Source organism: Oryctolagus cuniculus, chromosome 3, assembly GCF_964237555.1.
Source record: "Oryctolagus cuniculus chromosome 3, mOryCun1.1, whole genome shotgun sequence".
Taxonomy (NCBI): Eukaryota; Metazoa; Chordata; class Mammalia; order Lagomorpha; family Leporidae; genus Oryctolagus; species Oryctolagus cuniculus.
In genome coordinates this window covers 107,926,047-107,953,060 of record NC_091434.1, presented here as the reverse complement: position 1 = coordinate 107,953,060, position 27,014 = coordinate 107,926,047, and the positions used below count along the sequence as shown (strand labels likewise).

General features: G+C 37.8%; 1 protein-coding gene and 1 non-coding gene across 14 annotated transcripts in view; both read left to right on the top strand.

The window, feature by feature from the left end:
• The window catches only part of R3HDM1 (R3H domain containing 1), a 127,876-nt gene that overhangs the window by 44,565 nt on the left and 56,297 nt on the right, over positions 1-27,014 (top strand). For 12 of the 13 annotated variants that reach the window (XR_011387308.1, XR_007920687.2, XR_011387309.1 and 9 more), the window contains 3 exons: positions 2,996-3,295; positions 11,412-11,535; positions 26,313-26,467. Coding sequence is in view for 10 of the 13 variants with exons in the window: in XM_051849608.2 (XP_051705568.2) it covers positions 2,996-3,295; positions 11,412-11,535; positions 26,313-26,467 (579 nt within the window). In the remaining 3 variants the exon portion in view is untranslated. Of the gene's footprint in view, positions 1-121; positions 224-2,995; positions 3,296-11,411; positions 11,536-26,312; positions 26,468-27,014 lie in introns of all 13 variants that reach the window. The other variant, XM_051849609.2, reaches the window with a different exon arrangement.
• MIR128A (microRNA mir-128a) lies at positions 15,381-15,436 on the top strand. Its single transcript, NR_162517.1, has one exon. It is a non-coding gene; the product is annotated as a microRNA mir-128a (primary transcript).

Sequence of the window (27,014 nt, the reverse complement as noted above, 5' to 3'; positions counted from 1 at the left end):
TTTGAATGACTTTGTAAATGTAGTAAAAGACACTGCCAGATAGTATAAATTTCTGTTCTATGCAGTTCTTCTAACATTTTATTCTGACATTAACACTGTTTGCCAACCTGCTATTCTTTAGCCTGTTCATCTTCTGCAGTCCTCTTCACAGCCTATTCAGTGCTCTACAGCCCCTTACCCATCCCCGCTCCTGCCAGTCTCACCCACCCAGCAGTATTCCGTGGTACTATATCTCTATTCACCTCCTGCATTGTTTCTGTGGGTAGATGTGTGATAGATGCTTAAGAATGTGATCAATATAATGTGATCTTTTGAAAAAAAAAATTTTTTTTTGACAGGCAGAGTGGACAGTGAGAGAGAGAGACAGAGAGAAAGGTCTTCCTTTGCCGTTGGTTCACCCTCCAATGGCCGCCACGGCCGGTGCGCTGCAGCTGGCGCACCACGCTGATCCGATGGCAGGAGCCAGGTACTTCTCCTGGTCTCCCATGGGGTGCAGGGCCCAAGCACTTGGGCCTTCCTCCACTGCACTCCTTGGCCACAGCAGAGAGCTGGCCTGGAAGAGGGGCAACCGGAACAGAACCCGGCGCCCCGACTGGGACTAGAACCCGGTGTGCTGGTGCCACAAGGCGGAGGATTAGTCTAGTGAGCCGTGGCGCCGGCCTCAAAATTTTTTAAAGACAAGGATTCATCTGTACCAAAAATACTGTTCTGATCCATATTATATATGTTTATTCACTTCAATAAAATAATGGTTACATTGGCTTCTTGCTGTTTAAACCATAATCTTTTCCTGTTTTTTCATTATGAAATAATTTTCGGTTTAACCATTCCAGTACTTAAGAAATTTTAGGTACTTTTCTTATTGAGGTCAGTGCAGGACCTTTGCAGTCCAAGGATGGCAGCTTTCATCTGGTTTAGGCTTTCTGTTCTCTCCCCAGTACTGCAGGTCTAGTTGACTCAGTTACAGTTATTAGGGTGAATTGTATCATGCAATTATAGAGGACTTGCTCCGATGTGTATTTCCAAAGAAGATCTCTAGGTACTTAACCTCCTTTAATTCAAAGTATATTCCAAGTTACACGTCTCAGTAAGATCCCAGATTTTTACTGCCAAGTGTTTGCTCTGTGACTCTGTATAGTTACTATGCATGTGAAACAATATAAATGCCTTCTGTGTAGTGCCTGACATGAAGTAGGAGTTTAATAAATATTCATTTCCTTTAAATGAATTTCCTTACCAACCCATATATTTTTCCCAGTAGTACTGTTATTTTTCAGACTATATGGTCATCACATTTTGGAATTGCTTTCCAAGTCAGAGTACAAGCTATATCTGCAGATAATTATCAATATTTTTAGAAACAAAAAATCCTCAAAATTGTTTTGGAAAATGGAACTTTCATCAGAAAAAGTAAATGACTTTTTTCCAAGGCAACACTGACATTACTATATAGTTATAGTATCTTTTAACATATTTTGCCATATTGCTTTGTATTTGTAAATAGTTTTCTGTTTTTGTTTTTGTTTTTTTTTATTTTTAAAGATTTATTTATTCAAAAGTCAGAGTTACACAGAGAGAGAAGGAATGGCAGAGAGAGAAGGTCTTCCATCTACCAGTTCACTCCCCAGTTGGCCACAACTGTAGGAGCTGAGCCACTCTGAAGCCAGGAGTTTCTTCCAGGTCTCCCACATGGGTGCAAGAGTCCAAGAACTTGGGCCATCCTCCACTGCCCTCCCAGGCCATAGCAGAGAGCTGGATGGGAAGTGGAGAAGGGGATTTGGGCACCACAGGCGGCAGCCTTACCCACAGGTGTCGGCCTTACCCACCACACCACAGCACCAGCCCCTGTCTTTTCTATTAAACCCATTTGTTAAATTAGGCTAATAGTACTAGAGTATATAAGAATGACCACTTGGGAAGAATAAACCAGTGTTTTAAACCATTAAATTGGGTTTCACCTTCCAATCTATTATGTATGTATGTATGTATATATTTATTTTAGCCTTAATTTACTTAGGAAAAACAAACAGACTGTAGAAACTGCAGAAATATCCATTTTGATTCAAGGACTCAAATTGCCACATTTTTGTATGTCATTTTTTTCAAAGTTGACTTCCTAACATAATGTGCCGTGTACATTGTTGCCAGTCTGTGGTTGCCTGAGACCTGGGGAGTTCAGTTAAACCCATGCTGTCATTGTTAGCGATATTTTCTAGACTAGCAAGAGCTATGGAGTCAAAGAAATATTTGTCAGATGGCACATAAATCATTACCCTTATCTGTCAGGGCACCTTTGGTTGCTCACAAAGTAGCAAACACAGATGGAAACTGTTGTTTGCATTACATTTGTCTAACATCTGATTTAAGTAACGGACTGAAGAATACTGCCTAAGAATTAAATTTTTGTCCAGATTATTTCTGAGGGATTACAGAATGGACTGGATGGTTGAATTTTGTATATTTAATTTCTGCAAATAATTTTGGTTATTAGAGACACAGATTCATAGAAGCTGAATGCAGCCTTGTAAGAAGAGGGAAGATACATTAAAGAGTAATTAATACCGTGTTCGTTATCTATCCTTTGAAGTCCTTTCAGAAAATGTTAATTGTGAAATGTAAAGATGTCCAGTTTCCCTTCCATATCCTAATGTGCCTTTCATCTTCCTTTAAATAAATATATTTTCATTTTAATGTGAAATATTGTGTCCTACTCTGCATGTAATACATTTTCCATTAGATACATTTTATAAATAATTTGTAATGACAGCATTGTAATATTTCTGCCCTCCTGCCTTAAGAGTTCTCAATTTTCTTCAAATTCCTCTTCTGTTTTATCATTTCTGTTGTAGATATATGTGATTTCCATAATATATACTACTGGAACTTACTTAAAAATATATGAAACAGTTTTATTTGATAAATTTGAATGATGTATGGGCAGCTTACTGTTTCTTTTCTTTGTTTTGTTTTTCCTCTTTCATTTTTCTCTGAACAGGATAGCCTTGGGTCTCAGTTCAGCCACATGAGTCTTGCCCGCCAGCCATCTGCCGATGGTACGGACCCTCATGCCACCATGTTCCAGTCCACTGTTGTTCTTCAGTCCCCACAGCAGTCTGGTTACATCATGACAGCAGCCCCTCTGCCACATCCTCCACCACCACCACCACCCCCGCCTCCTCCTCCCCCACTACCACCTGGGCAGCCAGTCCCTACTGCTGGCTATTCTCCCACTGGACATCCAGTCAGCCAGCCTGTGCTCCAGCAGCAGGGTTATATTCAGCAGCCCTCACCACAGGTACATTGCTTTTTTATCTTTCCTCTTCATGAAAGCCTCTCATTTAAGATCAGTCGTAACTTGAAAGAGCTTGTTTTTAAATTCTGGTGGAGTTAGTGAGAGTGTATTAATAACACATGTAGTTATCTTCTTCATCTGAAGATTTTTGGGCACATGCTAAACACCACATGACAGATGAAGATTTCAGTTGGATGGTTAAACTATGTAACCTTTCGATTTCCTTCTGGCTCTGAGAGGTGTGCTATTTTTAGTTGGCATAGGAAAAACAAATTATAAATGCACTATAAGATATATGGTAGCATTTAAAAAAATAGATCATTTTGGAGAAAGTTAACATTTTAACAATGTAGACTCTCCCACTGCAGGAACATAATAGCTCTCTATTTATTTAAATGTTTCTTAATTTTCTCAATAGCTTTCTATAGTTCTCATTATACAGATGTTGCGTATACTTTATTAAATATATCCCTAACTACTTAGCATTTTTAAATACCACTCTCAATTGGATTGTTCCTAAATTCCATTTTCTGTTTGTTCATTACTAGTATATAAGGAATAAGGTTAATTTTTACATACTGATCTTGTAGCCTGTGAACTTTAATTCAATTATTCTAGTAATTTTATAGACTTCTTATAAATTCAAGATCATTTCTATATCTAAATTCTTTCCGATCTGTATGCCTTTTATTTCTTTATTTTTGAATTTTGCTGGATTGTATTTGCTAATATTTGTTAAGGATTTTTGCAACTATGTTTATGAAAAATAGGTCTGTAGTTTACTTGTGATTTTCTCAATTGTAGTTTCAAAACTGATGGTACTGGTCTTAAAATGAATTGAACTCCTTTATTTTCTGAAGAAGTTCATGTAGAATTAATGCTGTTCATTCTTAAATGAATGAATTCATGTGTACCTGGAATTTTTTTTTTTAAAGATTTATTTCTTAATTTGAGAGGTGAAGGTAACAGAGACTGAGGGAGAGACAGAGAGAGATTTTCTATCTTGTGGTTCACTCCCCAGGTAGCCGCAACAGCCAGTGTTAGGCCAGGCGGAAGCTAGGAAGCCAGGAGCTCCTGTGGGTGGCAGGGACCTAAGCACTTGGGCCATCCTACTTACACTGCTTTTCCCAGGCTATTTGCAGATAGCTGGGTCATAAGTGGAGCAGCCGGGACATAAACCAGTGGCTTTAACCCACTGCACAACACCGGCCCCTTACCTGGAATTTTTGCAGGCAGGTTTACTTGAAAATTCAGTTTTTTAGTACAAGTATACCAATTTCCTCATTTTTTTAATTTAATTTGATATTTTATGTCCATTTCATGTAAATTTATTAAATTTATAAAGGTATTCAAAATGTTCCGTTATTATACATTTAATATCTTTAGGATCTATGGTGGTATCCTCTCAAATTCCTGATATTGATAAATTTTGGTCCCTTTATATCAGTTTAGAAATTTATCAGTTCCATTAATGTTCTTAAAAAACCTTGTGATTCCATTAATTTTCTTTATTATTTCTTTTTATATTTCAAGTATTCTTTTATCATTTTCTTCTTATTTTAGGTTGAATTTGCTCCTGTTTTTGGAGCAATGAGCTTAGATATTAGATTTTTCTAATATAAGTTTTCTAATGCTATGAATTCTCTGTAAACACCATTTCAAGTTAGAATCCATACATTTGAATACTTGTATATTATGTTTTTATTATTGTGTAGTTAAATATTTTCTTATTTTTAAGTGACTTTTTTGACCCATGAGTATGTTGTTTAATTTCTAAATATTTGGGGTCTTCCTAAATACTTTATTATTAGTGACTTCTCTTTTAATTCCATGTGGTCAGAGAAAATTTCAGTGTTTTGGAATCTGTTGATCTGATTTTTGGCCCAGCACAAAATTTCTGTTGGAGGATGTTCCATGTATGTCTGATAAGAATTTGGATTCCATCATTTTAGGTGTTAGTTGGCTTTTTGTTTTGGAAGTTGGGGATTGTTTTTACAATCAGCCATTAAACTATACGATTTGGTGGCACTTCATAAATTTACAGTGTAGTACAACCATCACCTCTCTGGTTTCAAAACATCTTTGATCCGGCCCAAGTCCTTGGGCCCCTGCACCCACGTAGTAGACCCGGAAGAAGCTCCTGGCTCCTGCCTTCGGGTGGGCGCAGCTCTGGCCATTGCCGTCATATCAGGAGTGAACCAGCAGATGGAAGACCTCTCTCTGTCTCTACCTCTCTCTCTAACTCTGTCTTTAAATTGAAAAACAAAACAAAAACAAACAAACAAAAAAAAACTGATCACTCCAAAAGGAAATCTGTATTGATTAAGCAATTATTAGCCTGCATCTGTCGCTATAGGTTTTCCTATTCTGGATACTTCATATTAATGTAGTCATGCAATTTATCTTTTTATACATAAATTTGAGGTGTTTGTAAGATTTGGCTTTATAAATAGTGCTGTTAAGAACATGCAAGTACATGTATTACCTTGACTATCAGTTTTCAGTTCTTTGAGATATATGCCTATAAATGGAATTGCTGGATCATATGGTAATTCTGTGTTTAACTTCTTAAGGATTCACAACACTGTTTTCTAAAGCAGCTATACCATTTCACATTTCTATCAGTATTGCACAAGGGTTCCAGTTTTTCCACATCCTTCCCAAAACAATTGTTTTCCCTTTTTTTTTTTTGTATTTTAATAATAGCCATCCTAGTGGGTATAAAAGAATATCTCATTATGATTTTGATTTTTTTTTTAAAGATTTATTTATTTACTTGAAGGTCAGAGTTACACAGAGAGAGAAAAGGCAGAGAGAGAGAGGTCTTCCATCCAATGGTTCACTCCCCAAATGGCCACAATGTGCGGTTCTGCACCAATCAAAAGCCAGGAGCTTCTTCTGGGTCTCCCATGCGGGTGCAGGGGCCCAAGGACTTGGGCCATCCTCCACTGCCTTCCCGGGCCACAGCAGAGAGCTGGACTGCAAGAGGAGCAACCGGGACTAGAACCGGCGCCCCAAATGGGACTAGAACACAGGGTGCCGGTGCCAAAGGCAGAGGATTAGCCAAGTGAGCCATGGCACTGGCCCACGCTTGCTGACTCACACTCTCTCTCTCTCTCTCTCTCTCTCTGACTTCTGTAACTCTGTCTTTCAAATAAATAAATAAATCTTTAAAAAAAAACTCATTAAAATAAAAGTGAGACTCTAGGAAAAATCCCTTACATTTAGCATCAACTGATATTCAGCACAGGGCCCATGAGAAAAGTGTTCTCAACAAATAACAATGCAATAACTAGATAGGTACTTTTTAAAAAATATGTATTTTTTGTTTATTTGAAAGGCTCCTGGCTTCGGATCGGCGCAGCGCACCGGCCGTAGCAGCCATTTGTGGGGTGAACCAATGGAAGGAAGACCTCTCTCTCTGTCTCTCTCACTGTCTAACACTGCCTGTCAAAAAGAGAGAGACAAAGAGAGAGGTCTTCCATCTGCTGGTTCACTCCCCAGATGGCTTCAATGGCCGGAGCTGCACCAATCCAAAGCCTGGAGCCAAGAGCTTCCTCCCAGTCTCCCACACTGGTGCAGGGTTGCAAGGACTTGGGCCATCTTGTACTGCTTTCCCAGGCCATAGAAGAGAACTAGATTGAAAGTGGAGCAGCCAGGACTCAAACTGGCGCCCATATGGGATGCCAGCACTGCAGACAGCAGCTTTACCTGCTGCGCCACAATGCCAGCCCCAAGTCTCAGTTTTATTCCATTATTCTGTACTTTTGTCCTTATAGGAGTACTTCATTATTTTAATTATTGTATCTTGTAGTAAGTTTTTTAGAATGGGAAGTCTGAATCCTTCAACTTTGTTCTTCTATTTCAGGATTGATTGTGATAGAACCCTTGGAGTTCCATATAAATATGAGAATGGGCTTTTCCATTGTTGTAAAACAAAAATAGAGCTTTTGGAATTTTGATAGGTATTACATTGAATATATAGATCTGTTTCAGTAGTATTGCTCTCTTAACAATATTAAGTCTTACAGTTCTTTTTTTCTTTTTTAATACTTCTTAAATTTTTTTCAGAGGCAGAAAGAAAGAAAACATTCCATCTACCAGTTCACTCCCCAAATGCCCTGCTAGAGTCAGAGCTACAAGCTGGGACCTGAATCCATGTCTCACACATGGGTGACAGGAATTTAGTCACTTGAGCCATCACCACTGCGTGCCAGGATCTGCATTAGCAGTAATCCAGGCACTTTGTTACAGGATGCATCTGTCTTTTCTGTTTTGTTTTTTAAAATTTATTTATTTATTTGAAAGTCTGAGTTACAGAGAGAAAGATCTTTCATCTGCTGGTTCACTCCCCCAGGTGGCTATAGTGGCAAGGCCTGAGCTTCATCTGGGTCTCCCAGATGGGTGATAGGGACCCAAACAATTTGGTCATCTTACACTGCTTTTCCCAGGGCATTAGCAAAGAGCCGGATCGGAAGTAGAGCAGCCAGTACATGAACCTGTGCCTATATAGAATACAAGTGTCACAGGCAATGACTTCACCCATTAAGCCACAACACCAGCCCTGGAATGCAGGTGTCTTAACAGGCATCTTTACTACTAGACCAAGCACCTATCTTTAAGTCTTTGATTTATTTATTTGAAAGGCACAATTAGGGAGGTGGGGGGAGGCAAGATAGAAAGATCTTTCTGTCCACTGGTTTAACCCCCAACAATGGCTGCAGTGAAGAGGGCTGGGCCAGGCCAAAGTCAGGATTCAGAAGCTTCACCTTGTTCTCCCACGTGGATGCAGGGACCCAAGCAGTTGGGCCATCTTCCACTGCTTTTCACCAGGTCTTTTTTTTTGTTTGTTTGTTTGTTTGACAGGCAGAGTGGACAGTGAGAGAGAGAGAGAGACAGAGCGAAAGGTCTTCCTTTTGCCGTTGGTTCACCCTCCAATGGCTGCCGCGGCCAGTGCACCGCACTGATCCGATGGCAGGAGCCAGGTGCTTATCCTGGTCTCCCATGCAGGTGCAGGGCCCAAGGACTTGGGCCATCCTCCACTGCACTCCCGGGCCATAGCAGAGAGCTGGCCTGGAAGAGGGGCAACCGGGACAGAATCCGGCGCCCCAACCGGGACTAGAACCCGGTGTGCCAGCGCCGTAGGCGGAGGATTAGCCTATTGAGCCACAGCGCCGGCCTTCACCCAGGTCTTAAGCAGGGAGCTGGATTGGAAGTAGAGCAGCCAGGACTCAAACCAATGCCCCTATGGGATGCTAGTGTTGCAGGCAGTGGTTTAACCCATTTAGCCTCAACGCCAGCCCTAAGTCTGCTACTTTAAATGAATATAGGCTATTCATCAGTTTACTTAAATCATCATTCATTTTTTCATATGCTGTTGTTTTCAAATATTTCTGTTCTTCCCTTAAATTCTGTCAGTTTTTATAGTATTTAAACATACATTAAGCAGTTCATGTTTACAGTAGTTTTCCAGTATATTCATTCATATCATGAACTGTTTTTCTCTGTTCTTATACTATCTCATTTCTTGAAATCTATTTTATCTGACATTAATAGAGTGATTTAAGCATTCCTTTGAGTAATGTTTAAATGGTATGGCTTCTTCTGTTATTTGCAACATTTATATTTTGAGTTTTATATACAGTATATAATTGGATTTTGTCTTTTTATCCAATCAAGTTGGAGTGTCAATAAACCCTTTATATTATTTTTATTACTGTTTGTTTTCCAGTTGGTGTATCTATATGTTATTCCTATGTGTTTTCTTCTCTTTTATATTATTACATATTATTTCTTCTCTTGTCTTTTTATCTGCATAGTTTTGAATCTTGTGAATGTGTGTGTTTTTCTAGCAACTGCAGTATATAAGCTTTAGCTTATCACAATCTAATAAAATTTAAGATTGAAGCTGAATAAACATATAGTGATTTTGTAACCATAATTTCACTTACCATTTCTTCATTCTTTTGCTATTGTTGTAATATATGTTGCATATGTATACAAAGCTACTTCAAAAAGTTCTTTAAAGAATGAAATTGAAAGGGCTGAAAGATTAGTTAATGTTAATGGAAAAGTATTCTGAAATCCATGCATAGTTTTTTCATTATACGTATTTTTCATGAACTTTTCGATGACCCCTGATATGCATGGATTTCAAAAATATTTTACTGGTCCAGTGCTATGGCACAAGGGATTAAGCCGCCATCTGCTGCTTCAGCATCTCATGTGGGCACCAGTTCATGTCCCTGTTCCACTTCCCATCCAGCTCCCTGCCAATGCCCCTGGGAAAGCAACAGAGGATGACCCAAAGTCCTTTGGCCCCTGCAATAAGTGGGAGACCCAGAAGAAATTCCTGGCTCCTGGTTTCTGCCTGGCCCAACTCCAGCCATTGCGGCCATTTGGGGAGTGAACCAGCGGAGGGAAATCTTTCTCCTTCTCTCTGTCTCTTTGTAACTTTGCCTTTCAAGTAAATATTTTTTAAAAAAATATTTTGCACCAAAGCAAACTTTTCCCTTTTTGTTGTTAACTTATGTGAGAGATAGAATGCGCCCATCCATCCAGTTTCACACTCCAAATGGCCTCAGTGGCCAGGGCTCGGCTGGTGGGATTGAAGCTGAGATCTGGAAACTTAATATAGTCTCTCAGCTGAGTGGAAGGTACCAGTTGCTTGAGCCATCATCACTGCTTCCCAGCATCTGCGTTAGCAGGAAACTAAAGTCAGGAGCTGGAGCTAGGTGACAAACCCCTGCACTCCAAAATGGAATGTGGGCATCCTAACCACTCAGCCAAATGCCCACCTCATAAACTTCAATTTTCCATTAATTTTCTGAAGTAACCTCATACAGGTGATGGCCCAAGTGCTTGGGACTCTGGAATACATGTGGGGAACCTGGATGTGTTTCCTGGCTCCTGGATTCAGCCTAGCCCAGAGCTAGCTGTTGAGGCCATTTGGGAATTGAACCAGCAGATGGAAGATCCTCTGTGTCGCTCTGCCTTTCAAATAAATAAATAAGTAAATAAATAAATCATTTTAAAACAAAAAGATTTGCCTATTGCTTGCTGATACCTCCAGGAAAAAAAATCAAGGCTTCTCATATGTATTGTGTCTATTCTAATGTTTCAAAGACAGGAAAACTACAATAAACTTGGGAGATGCTTGATGTACAACTATGCTAGGAATTTTTTATGTGGCTGATTTTTTCAGATGAGATGGTCAGTCTTTGAGATCTCCACAGGTCTCTGGTTTTCTTAGAAGTAACCCAATGAGAAAAGCAGAACCTGAGGAACCCATGAATCTCTTTAAGTAAATTTATCACATATTTCTACATTACTAGATTAATTATTCTTCACCCCAAAATATGTCAGTTTAAGAAAAATTCACTACTGATATGAATAGCTCCTGAAGGAAAAATAAATCAAGCTAGTCTTCTTGGTATTTTAATTCACATTAGAAATATAAGGAAAAAATTAAGAAACCCAGTTGTGCTGGGACTTTGACATAGCAGGTAAAGCTGACTCAGGTCCCGGCTACTCCACTTCCAGTCCCGCACCTCCCTGCTCATGCACCTTGGAGCAGCAGCAGAGGGTGGCCCAAGTACTTGGGCCCCTGCTCCTGGAAGGAACCTCCTGACTCCTGGCTTCAGATTGGGCCAGCTCCGGCCTTTCGGGCCATTTGGAGAGTGAACCAGTGGATGGAGGATCTCTCTTCTCCCCACTCCGTAACTCTACCTTTAAAATAAATAAATAAATCTTAAAAAGAATAAAACCAGTACAACCATGCATTAGAGTAGGAATGGATAATCAACTGGTTTATTTGTACAGTGCATTCTATTTAGCAGTTAAATTGAGTGAGATAGCAATACATTTTTCAACAGGCTAGTTTGTTTTTGAAATTATGTATGATGGTAGGCACATTTGTAAGTCCTTTTATATATACTAGGTGTTTGAATTTACTTTTAATTTGTTCAGTTAAATTTAAAAATAAAATGTGTCCTCAGATAATTGGTGCTAGAAGGAATTATTGCAGTCTAATATTTGGCACAGTAAAAAAAAAAAAAAAAAAAAAAAAACCTCTGTTCTGAGTAAAATTTATCTTTTTCCTCAATACTTATGATCCCAGATATCAGCCTGTTATTGTGCTCCAAGCCACTATTCCTCTGGTCAGCCTCAGTATCGTCCAGTCCCTTCTGTCCACTACAGTTCACATCTAAACCAACCACTGCCACAGCCTGCACAGCAGACAGGTGAGTAGCATTTCTGATGCCACGAATTCTTAACTAGACATTGCTGTTAGCCTTCTTTAGTTCAGTGTTACCATCAAGTACTACCCTACTCAGTCTATCAAGACTATATCAAATATGAATATATTATGAGTATGAATATCACTGAGATTACAGAGGTGGCCAAATCTGAGAGTCCCCCTGAAAATACCTCTCTACTGGGTCTCTATACTAAAGCATATGGGGAGCTATAATGAGAACATTTTACCAGGCTGCACATGTGGTGCCAATCCTCACTGCTGTTGTAATAAAAGCCTTCATTGCAACCTGGCAATCCGCCTGTGGTATAATAGCTAAAGAGAGGCAAAGCAAATCGGGATGGCTTCTGAATGACTAACCAGAAGCAAAGACCAAAAAAAACCCTCTAACCTTGGTTGAATACTTTAGCCTATAGATGGTATTTTGATGTCTTCGTAGGAATACCTTTAAAACAGACATTTTTGTGCATATTTTCTGTGTTTTGTTTTTCAGTTTGGTGATTGTTAAGTGAAAAATATTTTTAAATGAAATGCAATCTAATACTAAGCATGTGAAATTTATTAAAACCCAACATTCTTCTCTTTTGCCCCCTGCCCAATTTTCTTCAAGCATTCGTTGAAACTGACTATGATCTCAGTTTAAAAATTATCTTACTATTTTAAATGAGGTCATTATCCGTATGCTTCCCACATATCTGTATTTCTGTCCAGACTTTCTTAAATCTAGGAGTAGAAGTAGAACTTCATTGTCTGTTTCTCTAGAGCGGTTTTACATGCTCAGCTTGACCGTCATCAAGGCAGTTTACTGCTCTTGTTACTATGTGGAACTCTTAAGGGTTATCACCACTTCAAGACAGATACCTCTACCCTGGCCCAGTTTCTTCTTGCTGTTGTAGTCTTTAGTAATCATGGTGACTAACCAGCTTCCTTTATCAGACATGAGTCATACTTAGCAAAATCCTGCTGGAGAACTTCCGGGTCCTTAAGTTGTTACCCATAAGAGTTGACTTGTACTTAGTATGCATATTCTTCCTTTTTCTATGTGTTACTGCCCTGTATTGTACATGTGACATGTTCTTCCAAAGGATATTTAGTACAAGCATTCATCATTTAACCATGTTAAATTTTGTTATCTGTCTCAAATACGATTCCTTTTAGTTTCTGGGTTATCTGAAGTTTAAACTTGTACATGTTTTTATTTCAAACAACATCAAAAGTTGTTCTTTATACATGAGAGAACTTTGGTCATGATATTGCATATTTCCATATGTTGTTTTATCCTAATATAAATGAGTTTCTGAGGTTTCATGGGCTTTTTAAGTGATTGCTTTTCTTGTTGTTTTGTTTTGATCTTCTTCCAAAAATCTAATCCAGGTTTTAGCTAATGTCTTCATAAATATACAAACAAATTTACCTTCATACTACTTATTTAAATACCTTTTGTATGACCAAAAAAAACCGTATTAATGAGTCAAACAAAAAGTCCCTGTTCTATATTTGTGTGAACTTTATTCTGTTCTTTTCATGACAAAAATTTTATTCCTTTATGGAATTGCCCATAAAAATAGCAACTTTTAATCACAAGCTAAACTAATATGCTGGTACAAATTTAGCTTTCCAAAAAAAGATTCCTACTTAATGGAAAAACTAAAATTGCCTAGTTGAGGGCCAAAATATCTTGTGTTGTAGCATGTATTTATCATCAGTTATACCTTTAGTTATATAGTTTTCTCTAATGCTGGTTATGAAGTGAGAGAAAGAAGCAATGTTCGCATTGTAGCTGGGTGGCGCAGCCACAGAAAAGAGAATCATGTTTTTTTTAATATTTTCTGAAATTATGTTCTGAAGCATATGAATCAGTCATGATGTAATAACCCTTTGTAACTTCAGTTTATCCTTTCAGTTATTTTATGTAGTATCCTCTTAACTTACAGCTTTAGTTGAATGTCATAAAGCCTGAAGAATAAAATAGAAATAAATCCTGAAAGCATCCTTATCTGAAAGGGAAAGAAATTCCATTACACTGATATGTATAATGGGAAATTTCCCTTTAAAGGAAAGGTCAGCAGTGCCAATACCAGCTATTGTGTTGATAATTATATTAAACCTTTTTAGAGAATCAGTAGAAATTTGAAGTCTTATAGAGTCATCATAAGCTATAGATTTTTCTATAGTTAGCTAATAGTCATTTTTTACATCAAAAGTATACAGAAAATTTTGCGTTTATGTTTGTGTCATAATAGAAAATCAAATTCATGGGAAACAAGGCAATTTTTTGTTTCTGCTTTATTTTAAAGATTTATACCACTTTCTGTCTCAGTAAATTATTTATTTAGTTAGTTAGTTATTTTGAGAATGAGAGATTTGAGAAGCAGACAGGGAGAAAAGGGCTGACAGCTTCAGTCTACTAAATGGCTCCAATAGCCAGGGCTGGAGTCAGGAGCTAGGTGCTTCATGTGAGTGGCCAATAACTTGAGCCATTTCATGGTCTGCACTGGCAGGAAGGTAGAATTGGAAGCCAGAGCCAAAAATTAACCAGACCACTCCAGTGTAAGATGCAGTAGTCTTAAATCTTTAACCACTCAGTCAAATGCTCACTTCAGTAACATATTTTTATGTTAAACATAATACTTTCTCAATTTCCTTTTTAGAATTTTCCTTATATTTCTCTACATTCTACAATCCTAATTTGATTAAGATAAAAAATAATTTTGTAACATCTTCTGTGTTTTTGGTTTTTGTCAAACAATATTTACCCTACAAAATGTCAAGAACATTTTCTTCATTACATACAAATGTGAAAATAATTGTTCAGGCACATAATGAAAGAATTTGTAGCTTTGGTACAGTATTTTTTTGCTGTGTCACAAATAATATTTACGTGTTTACATATGGATTTAAAGAAATTTGTCCCTATACTCAGAAATTCAGTTGAGAAAAGTATTCTTGGATAGGTAGGGTATGGGCAATGGAAACATAGGATGTTCTGTCCTTTCTGGAGCAAGGGGGTTAGGAAAATACCTCCAGAATAAAGTGCTTTGGTCTTCTGTCCATGTGTCTGCCAGTTGATATAGTTGTGTTGATCTCCTTAACCGTAAACATTTATTATGGGCACTGAATTTAAATCAGTACCAACATTACTACTAGGGAATGAATGCATGAGTGCTTGTCTTTTGTGATGAATGAGAAAATACTGGCCATGGTCGTTCAAAAGATTTAGTCAACCCCTACTAACAGAAACAGAAGAAATTCTGGCTGCGATGCTTTGTAAAACATGAAAAAAACAACAAAGTAGCATTCAGAATCCTGATGGCCCTTAGTCATTTTTAATCATTAGGCATATCACTTAAGACCTCTAGGTTTCACTTCACTTGCTTCCAAGAGTAAGGGAGTTTTACTACATTGTCTATTGAAACTTCTGTGTGCTCTTTAAATTCCATGATTCTGTGTGTCTTGTGAGTTTGTCTCTAGTTCAGAAAGGTAGAATGTCAGAGAATTTGTTTGCAATAAGTTAACAATTTACTGTCAATAACTACAGTCATGCAGGCAAGCCGTATCAAAAGATAATACTTGTCAGTTGCAATAATAGAGGTTTATTATCCTAACCCTTTATCATAAAATGTACAGCCTAAATGTACATATAAGGAGTCTGGTATACTTTAAAGGAACTTTTCCTTCAGATAGTAATTATTACAAAGATTTTAGGTTTATGAAGCCCTGACTCTTTTTTATATAGCTGCTTTCATTCTTATGACTCTTTGAAAAGTTTGCAGCTTCACCACATAATTTAACATTTTGCAATAATTGGCCTTGTTTCTGAGCTGTTGGATTCGGGGCCGTAGCACTGTCTGAGAGGTTTACATTTCTCACAGTGAACCGGTCTCTTTTTCAGCTGCTTCCTGACTTCTTTTTACTCAGGTTTCCACTGCTTTTTTGTTTTTTATTTTTTTAAATGTTGTATTAATATACTAACATTTGTTTATATTATCCATTAATTGTAATGCCTTTAAATAATGCAGCATACTCAGAAATAGGGATTTGAATTTAAATGACATTCTTAGCTTAATAACATTTACCTTTTAAAAACTGATCAAATCCATTGCTTTAATTTCTGTTCCAAAGCATATTTGAAAGACAGATTTAGTATGATTTGGAGCTTATTTGAAAAGTTTAATGACTTAAGCATGACAAACTCATTAACAGAAGTCAAATACATTTTTGAGACATTATTATTATTCATTGGAGCATACCAACCAATAAATGTACCTAAGACATCTAAATTCATCTAAAGTTAATTGAGCTCCTACCAAGGCTATAATTATACATTTTTCCCCCGAACTGTGGTGTCACTGAGTGCCTGTGAGAAGCAAGATGATTCTGTGAAACTAAATATAGTTTTAGTTTTGCAATCAGTTGATAAATGCAAAGATTGTTAGGGCATTATTTCTCAGTCATTGTTTTCCAGATAACTCAGAACCATATGGCTCTAAACTGATTAAATTTTGTTGCCGGTAGACAATGGTAGAATCCTGATGAAGCACATCACAGAAGTAATATTTTAGGAGCAACCATCTATAAGATGCACAGAATACTGGCAGCATTTCAGGTTACCAAATTAAAAGTAACTAGAGTTTAAAAGCCAATCCAGGAAGAAGCAACACTTTTCTATAATCAGGGGAGAGGGCTTCTTAATCAGGGTTTAACTATGTCAAATAGGGACTCTGGGTACAAACTCACTAATTTCTTTATTGACAACCTTTGACCCAAGTAATAGGAATTTTGTATTTATATTACTAGATGGTAGCCCTGGCTGTCCTTGTTTTTTCCTTGATTTTGTGAGCATTTCTTAGTATTGTGTGACCAACACAGATTCAGACATTGTATAATACCTACAAATGCACCTATTTCCCTTTTCCCTTCTACATTAATCTGCTGCCACTGAAATCTGGAGCCAAATATATCTGGTAAGTACCCACAGATTTTGTTGTAAATACTCTTCCAAAGGAGCCATTTAATTAGCTAAGAGCCATAACCTGTATGTCTGTTTTTATTAGAGTTGTTTTCTGTTTGCTTTTATGTTTATTTCAGGCACAGGAGTAGAACACAGGAGGATAAAGGGAGGACAGTAAATGTGTGATGGCAGCTTTGTATCGTTCCAGAAACACCTGTAGTGCTAGAACTTGCCTATCCACCAAAGTAGTGGCACAAATAGAAAACTGACAAGAATTACAAGCCTGAGATTTGGGTGATTTGAAAACAGTTTTTCTAAGCAGCCTTATAAATGCTTAGTTATGAGTAAGTTTAGATTTAGCAAAATGGCTTGTCTTTAAACAACAACCAGAAAAACTATCTTTATGGTGTTTCTGCTGCACAAATTCATTCTTGAAAAAATTCAATAGTACTGTTAAGTGAAATAAACTGAGGTTTATGGCTATTCTGACTAAGCAAGTCTTCAAATCTTTTATTATTTATTCATTTATTTATTTATTTAAAAAGCAGAGAGGGATACATACATACACACACAGGTCTTCATCTGCTGGTTCACTACCCAAATGCCCACAACATCCAGAGCTGTGCCAGGCCAAAGCCAAGAGCCAGGAACTCCATCCAGGTCTTCCACATGGGTGTCAGTTTCCCAAGTTCTTGGGCCATCCTCTGCTGTTTCCCTGGTACGTTAACAAGCAACTGAAATCAGAAGTGGTAGAGGGACTTAGACCCAGGCACTCCAAGTAATGGTGTTTAGCCCACTGTGCCACAATGCCTGCCCACTTCACTTCTTTGTATTATCTTTCTGATTATATTTATTTATTATTAAAAAATATTTTTCTTTAACATAAATGGTAGTTCAGGTCACCTATATGAAATAAAACTAGCCAGTTAAAGTCTGTGCAAGACTTTTTCTGCTGAGCATCATATTTACTTCTGCTCTCTGTTAAGTGATAGAGAGTTAAAAATAGATTATTCTTTGGAGCCCTCCAGGGAAGTGCCTGAGCCATCAGTTTCTATTGTCCTAGTTCTCTCAGCTTGCAGAATTGATTGAGCTCTCCTCTGAAAGTGCTGGAAGAAAAGGGATAATACCGTAACAGTACAGTCTTTTAACAAAGGATGATGATAGTGTTAAAAACACTACTGTTGAGAACTGGATTTTTATTCTGTTGTTTGATGTCACTTAGTATTCGCATGGCTTTCTTTAAATATTTTCCTTTAATATTGACACAGATTTCTATGAAAGATAGCCTGTTTTCATCCAACTTCTGGGTTGATTCTAAATAAATGGTAGGAAGGCTATATTTAAATAGTTGCCAAGTTGGCAATATATTGAAATATGAGAATACTGAAAATATTCTTGTAGTATTTTTTAAACCTAATGGTATTTTTCATTTTTTTAGCAATCTACTTCTCCTTCCTAATCCTTAACTTCTCCCTCTTTTCCAGATCACTGGATTTTTTTCTCATACTTGGCAGTCTTCAAACTGTACTTTTGAAAGTATCAGCACTATGTAACCCTCTTGCTTTATTTTGAATAATTAGATAAGCAGCCTGAACCACAGTGCCACTTCTCTAATAGGTGCCACTCTATACTGCTGCCCAGCAGCCTGAAATTCCTTTGTTTAACCAAAGGTCCAGAGAAACTTGTTAGCAACCTGAACAGTTCTTTTTCTTTCTTTCTTTCTTTTTTTTTTTTTTTTAAGATTGATTGATTGATTTTAAAGGTGGCGTTACAGAGAGGGAGAGGCAGAGAGAGAGAGAAGTCTTCCATCTGCAGGTTCACTCCCTAGATGGCTACAACAGCCAGGGCTTGACCAGACTGTTTCTCCACATGAGTGCAGGGGTCCAAGTGCTTGGGCTATTTTCCACTGCTTTCCCAAGTGTATTAGCAGGAAGCTGGATCAGAAGTAGAGCAACCAGGACACAAATGGAATGCCATACCCATATGGAATGCTAGCACTGCTGGAAGCAGCTTAACCCTCTACACCACAGCACCAGCTTCCTGAACAGTTCTTTTAAGATATAATTTTGATTAAGGAAATTACATGAAGTGAGTTATGCCTGTGATTAAATGATCTTTTATTTTTATGTCGGTGGTAAATTATAAATGATTTTATGTTGCACAGACAGTAAGATTCTTTGGCTTATTAATAGGTTGATGTGGAGTTTTTTGTCTTTTTTTTAGTACTTTCCAACTGAGTATTTCTAGTTTTGCTTGTGATTATAATAACTTCAACAACATAGATCCCACAGTCTTCTGAATAGAATAACTTTAATAATCTTTTAGTAACTTTTAATTGCCTGCTCTTTAGAAAGTATAATCCCAAATTATACTTTGCCTAGTTGGCTGGGATGGTTGGTTGGTTGGTTGGTTGGTTGCTGTAATTATGTGACTGAATGAGTGATCAAAAATCTTATGGATTTTGGGAGAACAGTTTAGATTACCTATTCTAATGCCAATAGAATTTCCTTCTCAGGAAATATACAGGGCAGATACAAAAGCATCAAATATTAAATGATTCTTTCAGGGCTGGTACTTTGGCTTAGCAGCTTAAGCCTCAGGATGCAGCCAGCAACCCAAGGCACTAATCCAAGTCCCTGCTGCTCCACTTCCAATCCAGCTCCTTGCTTCCTTCTAATGTGCCTGGGAAAGCAACAGAGGACAGCCCAAGTGCTTAGGCTCCTGCACCCACCAAGGAGACCCAGAAGCTTCTGGTGCCTGGCTTCAGCCTAGCCCAGCCCCAGCCATTGCAGCCACTTGGGGAGTAAACAACTGATGGAAGATATCTTTCTTTTCCTCCCCCCTACCCATTCCTCCCTCCCTCTCACCCTCCCTGTAACTGCCTTTCAAATAAATCTTTAAAAAAAAAAAAATGATTATTTCATTTGTGACAGTCTTAGAACTGTTCATCAGACCCTGATGGCTTTCTATCCAGTCTGGTCAAACCTGGGGTTTTTACTCCCACACACAAATGTTAAAATAAATGGAAAGCTAATCAGTGGACAAGAAAATGTCACTGCTTCACAGAACTTCAAAACTTCACTTGTGAAATAGAATCACTCCCCTTGCTGTCTTTACTCTCCTTGCACTCAAGGTGTCCAGGTTAAGCTGGTGTTACCCCATTGGATAAAGTCTGACTTCTTGGCAAAGCAAACTGCCTTTGTGGAGAAGACAGTCAACATGTGCTAGAGAAATCTTCTGTAGACTCATCTGGACTATGGAAGCAGAGTACATTTTAAGCAAAAGCAACCCCTGAGGCAAAACAGAAGAACACTGGAGATTGACATGAAAAACTCAGGTTGAGCACAGAACCATTGGTCATGGTACCTAAAATATGTCAGCATTTGAACCTCGTCTTCCCTTCCCAACTGTTTTACACATATGAAGCATTTGTAGTAAAGGAAGGAAGTGTAACTCTTATATGCGTGGATCACAAACCATAGACCTTGGCAATAGTGGGCAAAAAAAAAGCAGTCCTTCCCAAAGAGAGGATGTTATTTGCTAATCATATGAACTTTTATACATGGTCTATTTTTAGCCTCCACATTTCGTATAGCTACCATGTGGACTAACTACTGAATAATCTTTTACCCTGATTTCTGTCTTGGTTAACAGTGCTTATAATTCAAAAGAATAGTTTGCTTGTTGATTGGATTTATTTGTAATAATTGTTTTCATACAACTACATTTATCTTGAGATGGATTTCTGTATGTTAAACTTACAAAAAAGAGTCTTCATCAACTAAAATTCTCAGAAAATGAAAGAATGACAGATCTTGCTTATGTGAGCAATATTATTCTTTCTCTTTCAACACTTGTCCCTAAGAAAAGTAAATTTTAGAATCAGGCAGCAAATCCAGGCTACCCACTTATCAACTGGTGACCGTCGACAAGATATGAACTTCTGTGGACCTTTGTTTCCTCATGTGAAAAAATGTAGGTAATAAACCTATTTTATAAGATTCTGAGCACTAAACACATTAACACAGGTAATGTACCTAGAACAGTGCCTAAAACCTAATAAATGTCATGTTAGTGTTTCTTAGCTATTAGTATCACCTGTGATAATGTTGGAGCAAGGGTACTCATACATATAGTATTCTAAATGAAAAGGCGTAGGAGTTTTGGGTTGAATTTCAGACATAGGAAACTAACATAATTTTTAAAAAATATTAGAGTGTGGAGTTTTTTCATAGCTTTTTAGCTTCATGACACATGCCTTCATCCTTTAACTACAGTAGGGATGAGCTGTTTTTTTCTCATACATTAATTTGAGGTCTAAATATGTTTTAAGAAATACTTAAATACTTCCCAAAGCTTGTAAAAATCTATTGATCAGATATGGAAATGATAGATTGAAATAGATTTTGAAACATATGTGACATTTGTTCCCATTTCTATCAGTAATGTAAGTGTATATGTTCCTGTATACATAGAAAATGAGGCTAGCTGTAAATACAAGAAAATGGTGATTATCTATAAGTGATTGTTTTACAAATGATTTTTATGTAGTAGCTTTTTCTTCTCCCCATTTTCTGCCATGGAAATATTTTGTGGTCAAAAAAAGGTTTTTGAAAAGGGGCTTTAATGTTTATACTTTTTTATAAATGCTTACATAATACTTTAATTTCAGATGTTGCAAATTAGATAAAAGTTTTGTGTTCTTCCTTATCAAGTAAGCACTTTGAGGTTGATTACATGAAATCTGATTCAGCTGCTCTGCAGATATTTTTAGGAGAAGCCTAACAAGTGATCAGTGACTTTCAGACCAATCTAATTTTATTCATGGAGTTAATTGTTGTTTTAATAAAAAGGTGATTAAAGGTGCTTAACCTAAACGAATGCTACCTTAAAACTTAAATTCAGACTTTGCTGTCAGAAGCTATTCACTAAAAACAGACAGTGAAAAACAGGCCTTTCTTAGCCTGTCAGTACATAGTAACCTTCTGGTTTTTATACAAGTATATTTATTGTTTTGGTTCCATTATGTTAATATTTTTCCCTTTTCAGTATAAATTCAGTACTTGCTTTTTGGCTTAGCTTAGTAATGATTAATGTGGGTTGTTTTAAAAAGTGGGGGCAAAGTTTAATGTCTTCCTTTACTACTAAAAAAGTATATTATTTCCATTTTGTTCACAAACCATGAAAGAACAATTAGTAAGAAAAAAAGTTTGTTATCTTTAGTTTTATGAGCTGGGATAAAATGCAGTGGACAAAATTATGAGAGACTGAATAAGAGAGCTTGTTTTTTTGTTGTTGTTTGTTTGTTTGTTTTGACAGGCAGAGTGGACAGTGAGAGAGAGAGAGACAGAGAGAAAGGTCTTCCTTTTCCGTTGGTTCACCCCACAATGGCTGCTGCAGCTGGCGTGCTGCGGCCGGTGCACCCCGCTGATCCGAAGCCAGGAGCCAGGTGCTTCTCCTGGTCTCATACAGGTGCAGGGCCCAAGGACTTGGGCCATCCTCCACTGCACTCCCGGGCCACAGCAGAGAGCTGGACTGGAAGAGGAGCGACCGGGACAGAAACCGGCGCCCCGACCGGGACTAGAACCTGGTGTGCCAACGCCACAGGTGGAGGATTAGCCTATTAAGCCACAGCGCTGGCCTGAGAGCTTGTTTTTTAAGATTTATTTTTATTTATTTGAAAGGCAGAGTTACAGAGAAGGGAAGGAGAGAGAGAAAAAGATCTTCCTCTATTGGTTCTCTTCCAAAATGGCTGCAACAGCCATAGCTGAGCCAGGTCAAGCCAGGAGCCTAAAACTCCCTCTGGGTCTCACACACAGGTGGCCATTGGGCCAACCTGTGCTGCTTTCCCAGGCATATTTGCAGGTAGCTGGATTGGAAGTGGAGCAGCTGGAACTCAGCATTGCAGGTGATGGCTTACCACATTGTGCCACAGCACCAGTTCCAAGAGAGCTTCTTAAGGAATGTGTTTGACATTCTTATTTTTAATAACTCCATTATTGAAGGATGTTATTACTGGATACAAGTATATATATTGTTTTATATCCATTATTATTGTCATTACCAGTTTTATTTTTGCTATTTCTGAGTGGAGTACTAGTTTTGATTTTTTTGTTTATTTTTTGTTTTTAATGTTGTTTTTTATTTTCACAGCTTTTAAAATCTAGGACTCCTCGTACTTTTCACCACTCCTGTACTTGTAGAACATTTGATTGTCAACAGTATTCTGTTCTACCTTCATCTTCCACTTTTCACTCAACATACTGTTTTCAGCCACTCCTATTGTTCCCTCAGACACAGTGTTCTTTCTTTTCTTTCTAGACCTTTACATTTTGCTGGAATATTCTTTAAGCTCAAATGTAACTGCCTTTATAATACCAGTCAAGATTAATTCTTCTCTCTTACTTTCATAAAACTTTATGCATAATTGCTTAATCTTATCATCTCAAGAACTAAGGACAAGTAATACTCATCTCTGTATAACCCAACAGGCTTATCCTAGGCTCACAGAGCCCTCGTTACTAACCTGTGTGACAGATACCCAGGTGCTGGGGTCAAATATTTTAAATTTCATGTTATGTTGTCTCATTTTCAAACTGTGTATGGCATTTGGGTGGACATGTGTGTGGAAAGTCCAATTAATAGATGACGATATTAATGGAGGTTAGATTGCATTGAGGATTTGAAAGTATATTGGAAGTTTACTTTCCAGTGGTGCAAATACCATGCTATAGTGTGCAAATGATGGTACATTAAGCCACTGTGACATGGTTTTTATAGCTATTGTTGAAAACCTGCATGAGACTTTTTTTCATATTGAGAGCATTTCACTCAGGAGACCTATACACCAGGTTTACAAAAACTGGTAAAATCAGATGAATTCTAAAATCACATTTTCAAATAAATTGGCTTCTTTATTCCAAAGCTTTCATTCAAAGCAACCTAAAATGTTGAATTTTTTAATAAGCTATAAAAATAATATGTAAGACATTTGTAGCGTCTTACAGGGATATGGCTGTTTAAGTAAAAATATTTTTTATTTTAAGATTTATTTATATATATATTTATTTATATATATCTGTCTGCCTGTCTATTTGAAAGGCAGAGTTTCAGAGAGAAAGTGAGATTTTCCATCTGCTGTTTCACTCCTCAAATGGTCAGTGACTGAGGCTGGGCCAGGCCAAAACCAGGACCTTCATCCAGGCCTCTCATGTGAATGGCAGAGACCCAAAAACTCATCTGCTGCATTCCCAAGCAAATTTGTAGGGATCTGGATCAGAGGTGGTGGAGCAGCCAGGACTCAAACCAGTGCTCATGTACCTGCTGCACTTAACACCGTCCCCTAAATCAAAGTGTTTTTAAGTCAGATTATATTACAGTGAATCTTGCCAGATTATCCACTGTTGATTGTTTTCATTTTACTTGATTATAATTCTGCCAGTTGATTCTAAGAAGTTGTTTTTTTAGTCCATAAACAGCTAAGCCAAAATTGTGATGCTGCTATATATTTTTGTTTGTGTTGAGGGGGCATTTCCAACTCAAGAAACGGTCTTGTGTTCACCTTCACTTCCATCCCTGTCTTTTTTTCTCTTAGAGTTGGAAATGTGTCAGTATATGCTTGGATGGTTTTGGGGATTTGGGGTACAAATTTGAAATATTTGTCATGTGTTCACATCCCGTTTCCATTCCTGTCTTTTATTTTCTTTGAGATAAAAATGTGTCAATGTATATTTGGATTATATTGGAGATTTAGGGTATGAATTTGAAATATCTGTCCTTTGGTGAACTGAAAATATTTAAAATAGCAATATATATATATATATATATATGGTATTAACAGGAAAACAATTTCATTGGCTTTTAGCTGTCCACATTTCTTTAGGCAGTGCTGTAGTTCAGTTCATCGTTGAAAAAAAATTTTTTTCACTACCCTGAAGCAAAATGGTTAGCTATTTTTATCTGGTTTCTTTCATTTAAAAAAAATAAAGATGGAGAAATTGTGGTATCTTCTAGTAATTTACATGAGCCTGGAGCTAATTGGTGTACCTAAAGTAATCCTTTTAGGTTCAGGAGACAAAACACAATTCATATTCTGTGTTCAAAACTTAACATTATAAATTATCATTTAAATAAGTAATAAGTGCACTTAGTAAAAGTAAAAATATTCTTGATTTACTACTTAAATTACCAGTAGTGCCTTTAGCTTATGTATGACCTTAATAATAAAATGAGCACATAGGCAAAGCAATTACTAAATCCTAATTTAAGGATTGATCTTTTAGTGTAAGTTTTCAAACTATTATCTAAAGGGCTTCTCCCACGCTGGTATTTTTATTTTATTTTATTTTTTGGCCATTGACTGGGCCAGTTTCATAAGGCATGTAGCCTCTTCAGATGCCTTTAGTGTCTTGCTGTTTCCAATTTGAAATTTGTAACTTATTAACAAGTGGCCCTATATATTCTTATTTTGCACAAATCATATAGGGTCCCCAGAAAAAACTAGTTTTTCACTTTTTTATTCATTTATTTATTTTGGAAAGGTAGAGAGAGGGAGGGAACAGAGACAGCCAGAGATCTCCCATCTGCTAGTTAACTTTCTAAGTGCCCACAGTGGCCCTGACTAGGCCAGGCTGAAGCCAGGAACCCAGAGCTTCATTCAGGTCTCCCATGACAGAGTCAGAGACCAAGTATTTGAGCCATCATTCACTGCCTACCCGGGTGCCCATTAACAAGAAACAAATTGAAGGAGAGCCATGACTACTGGTATATCTCAAGTAGTGGTTTTTGGCCGGTGCTGCGGCTCAATAGGCTAATCCTCCGCCTTGCAGCGCCGGCACACCAGGTTCTAGTCCGGTCGGGGCGCCAGATTCTGTCCCGGTTCCCCCTCTTCCAGGCCAGCTCTCTGCTGTGGCCAGGGAGTGCAGTGGAGGATGGCCCAGGTGCTTGGGCCCTGCACCCCATGGGAGACCAGGATAAGTACCTGGCTCCTGCCTTTGGATCAGCACGGTGCGCCGGCCACAGCGCGCCAGTTGCGGCGGCCATTGGAGGGTGAACCAATAGCAAAGGAAGACCTTTCTCTCTGTCTGTCTCTCTCTCACTGTCCACTCTGCCTGTCAAAAAAAAAAAAAAAGAAAGAAATCAAGTAGGTTTTTTTTTTTTTTTTTTAGATTTATTTATTTATTTGAAAGTCAGAGAGAGAGATCTTCCATCCAATGGTTCACTCCCCAATTGGCCGCAACGGCCAGAGCTGTGCCGATCAGGAGCCAGGAGCTTCTTCCAGGTCTCCCACGCAGGGGCCCAGCCAGAACTTGGGCCATCTTCTCCTGCTCTCCCAGGCCAGAGCAGAGAGCTGGATCAAAGAGGAGCAGCCAGGACTAGAACCGGCACCCATATGGGATGCCAGCACTTTAGGCCAGGGCGTTAATCCTCTGCGCCACAGTTCTGGCCCCTCAAGTAGTGTTTTAACCACTAGGCTAAAAGCCCTCCCTTAGTTTCATAGGAGATTATCATGACCACAGCGTAGTAATTATCTCATATTAACCAAATCTATGATCCTGTAAATTTGCTCAGCTGTAGAAGAAATCATTGCAAACATATTTTATTTGACTACATTTTAGGAGAGCAAAATGTAGCTGACTTGGATTACCTACATAATGAACTTTAATATTACCTCATAATAGAGAGCTTTTGGGATTTGTCATGTAAAACAAATCCTGTCTTTTTAGAACACAAAAATACTTGCTTAAAATACCGGAACACCCTATTGAATTAAGTAAACTCAAAGCAAGGTTTAACTCATTGTGCCATTACAGGTTATCAAGTTATACCCAACCAGCAGCAAACCTACCAAGGAATAGTTGGAGTTCAGCAACCCCAGAGTCAGAACCTAGTCAGTGGCCAGCCCAGCAACATTGGAAATCAGATTCAAGGGGTGGTCATCCCCTACCCTTCAGTGCCATCATATCAGGTATGTTGTCTTTCTTAACTACTTTGATAGCAATAATTTTCAGTAAGTTAACAGTATATCTACAGTGCTTCTATAGAAACTACAGAATTGATAACAAGAACTGAAGGATCCATTATGTCCATGTGGTTTCATATAGATAATTTAGAAAACAAAGAATTCAAAGTCCACTGTTAACTGAATGCCTGTTATACTAGATCCTTAGATTGTGCTGTCTCAGAACAGAGTTAATAATTTCCTGTGACTGAGATGGCATTTCCTTTGTTTCAGATAAAGAACTGAGGGACCTCAGAATAGTTAAGTCATTTACCCAATGTGTAAAAGTAACATGCTGGAGCTAATCTCACATCTTGTTATCTTCAGCTCCAAAGCTCTCACTCTTGCTGATTGATTGTGCCTCAGACACCTTATCTGAATCTTACTTGTTCCACTGAGGTTAATTGCTCTTTTCATTTCTGATGCTCATCCTTACTTGGAAAGGTTCTTTTTCTTAAATAACTTACAGACATAAATCATATTTGTTCATAATCTAAGGTGTGTAACTTACTGT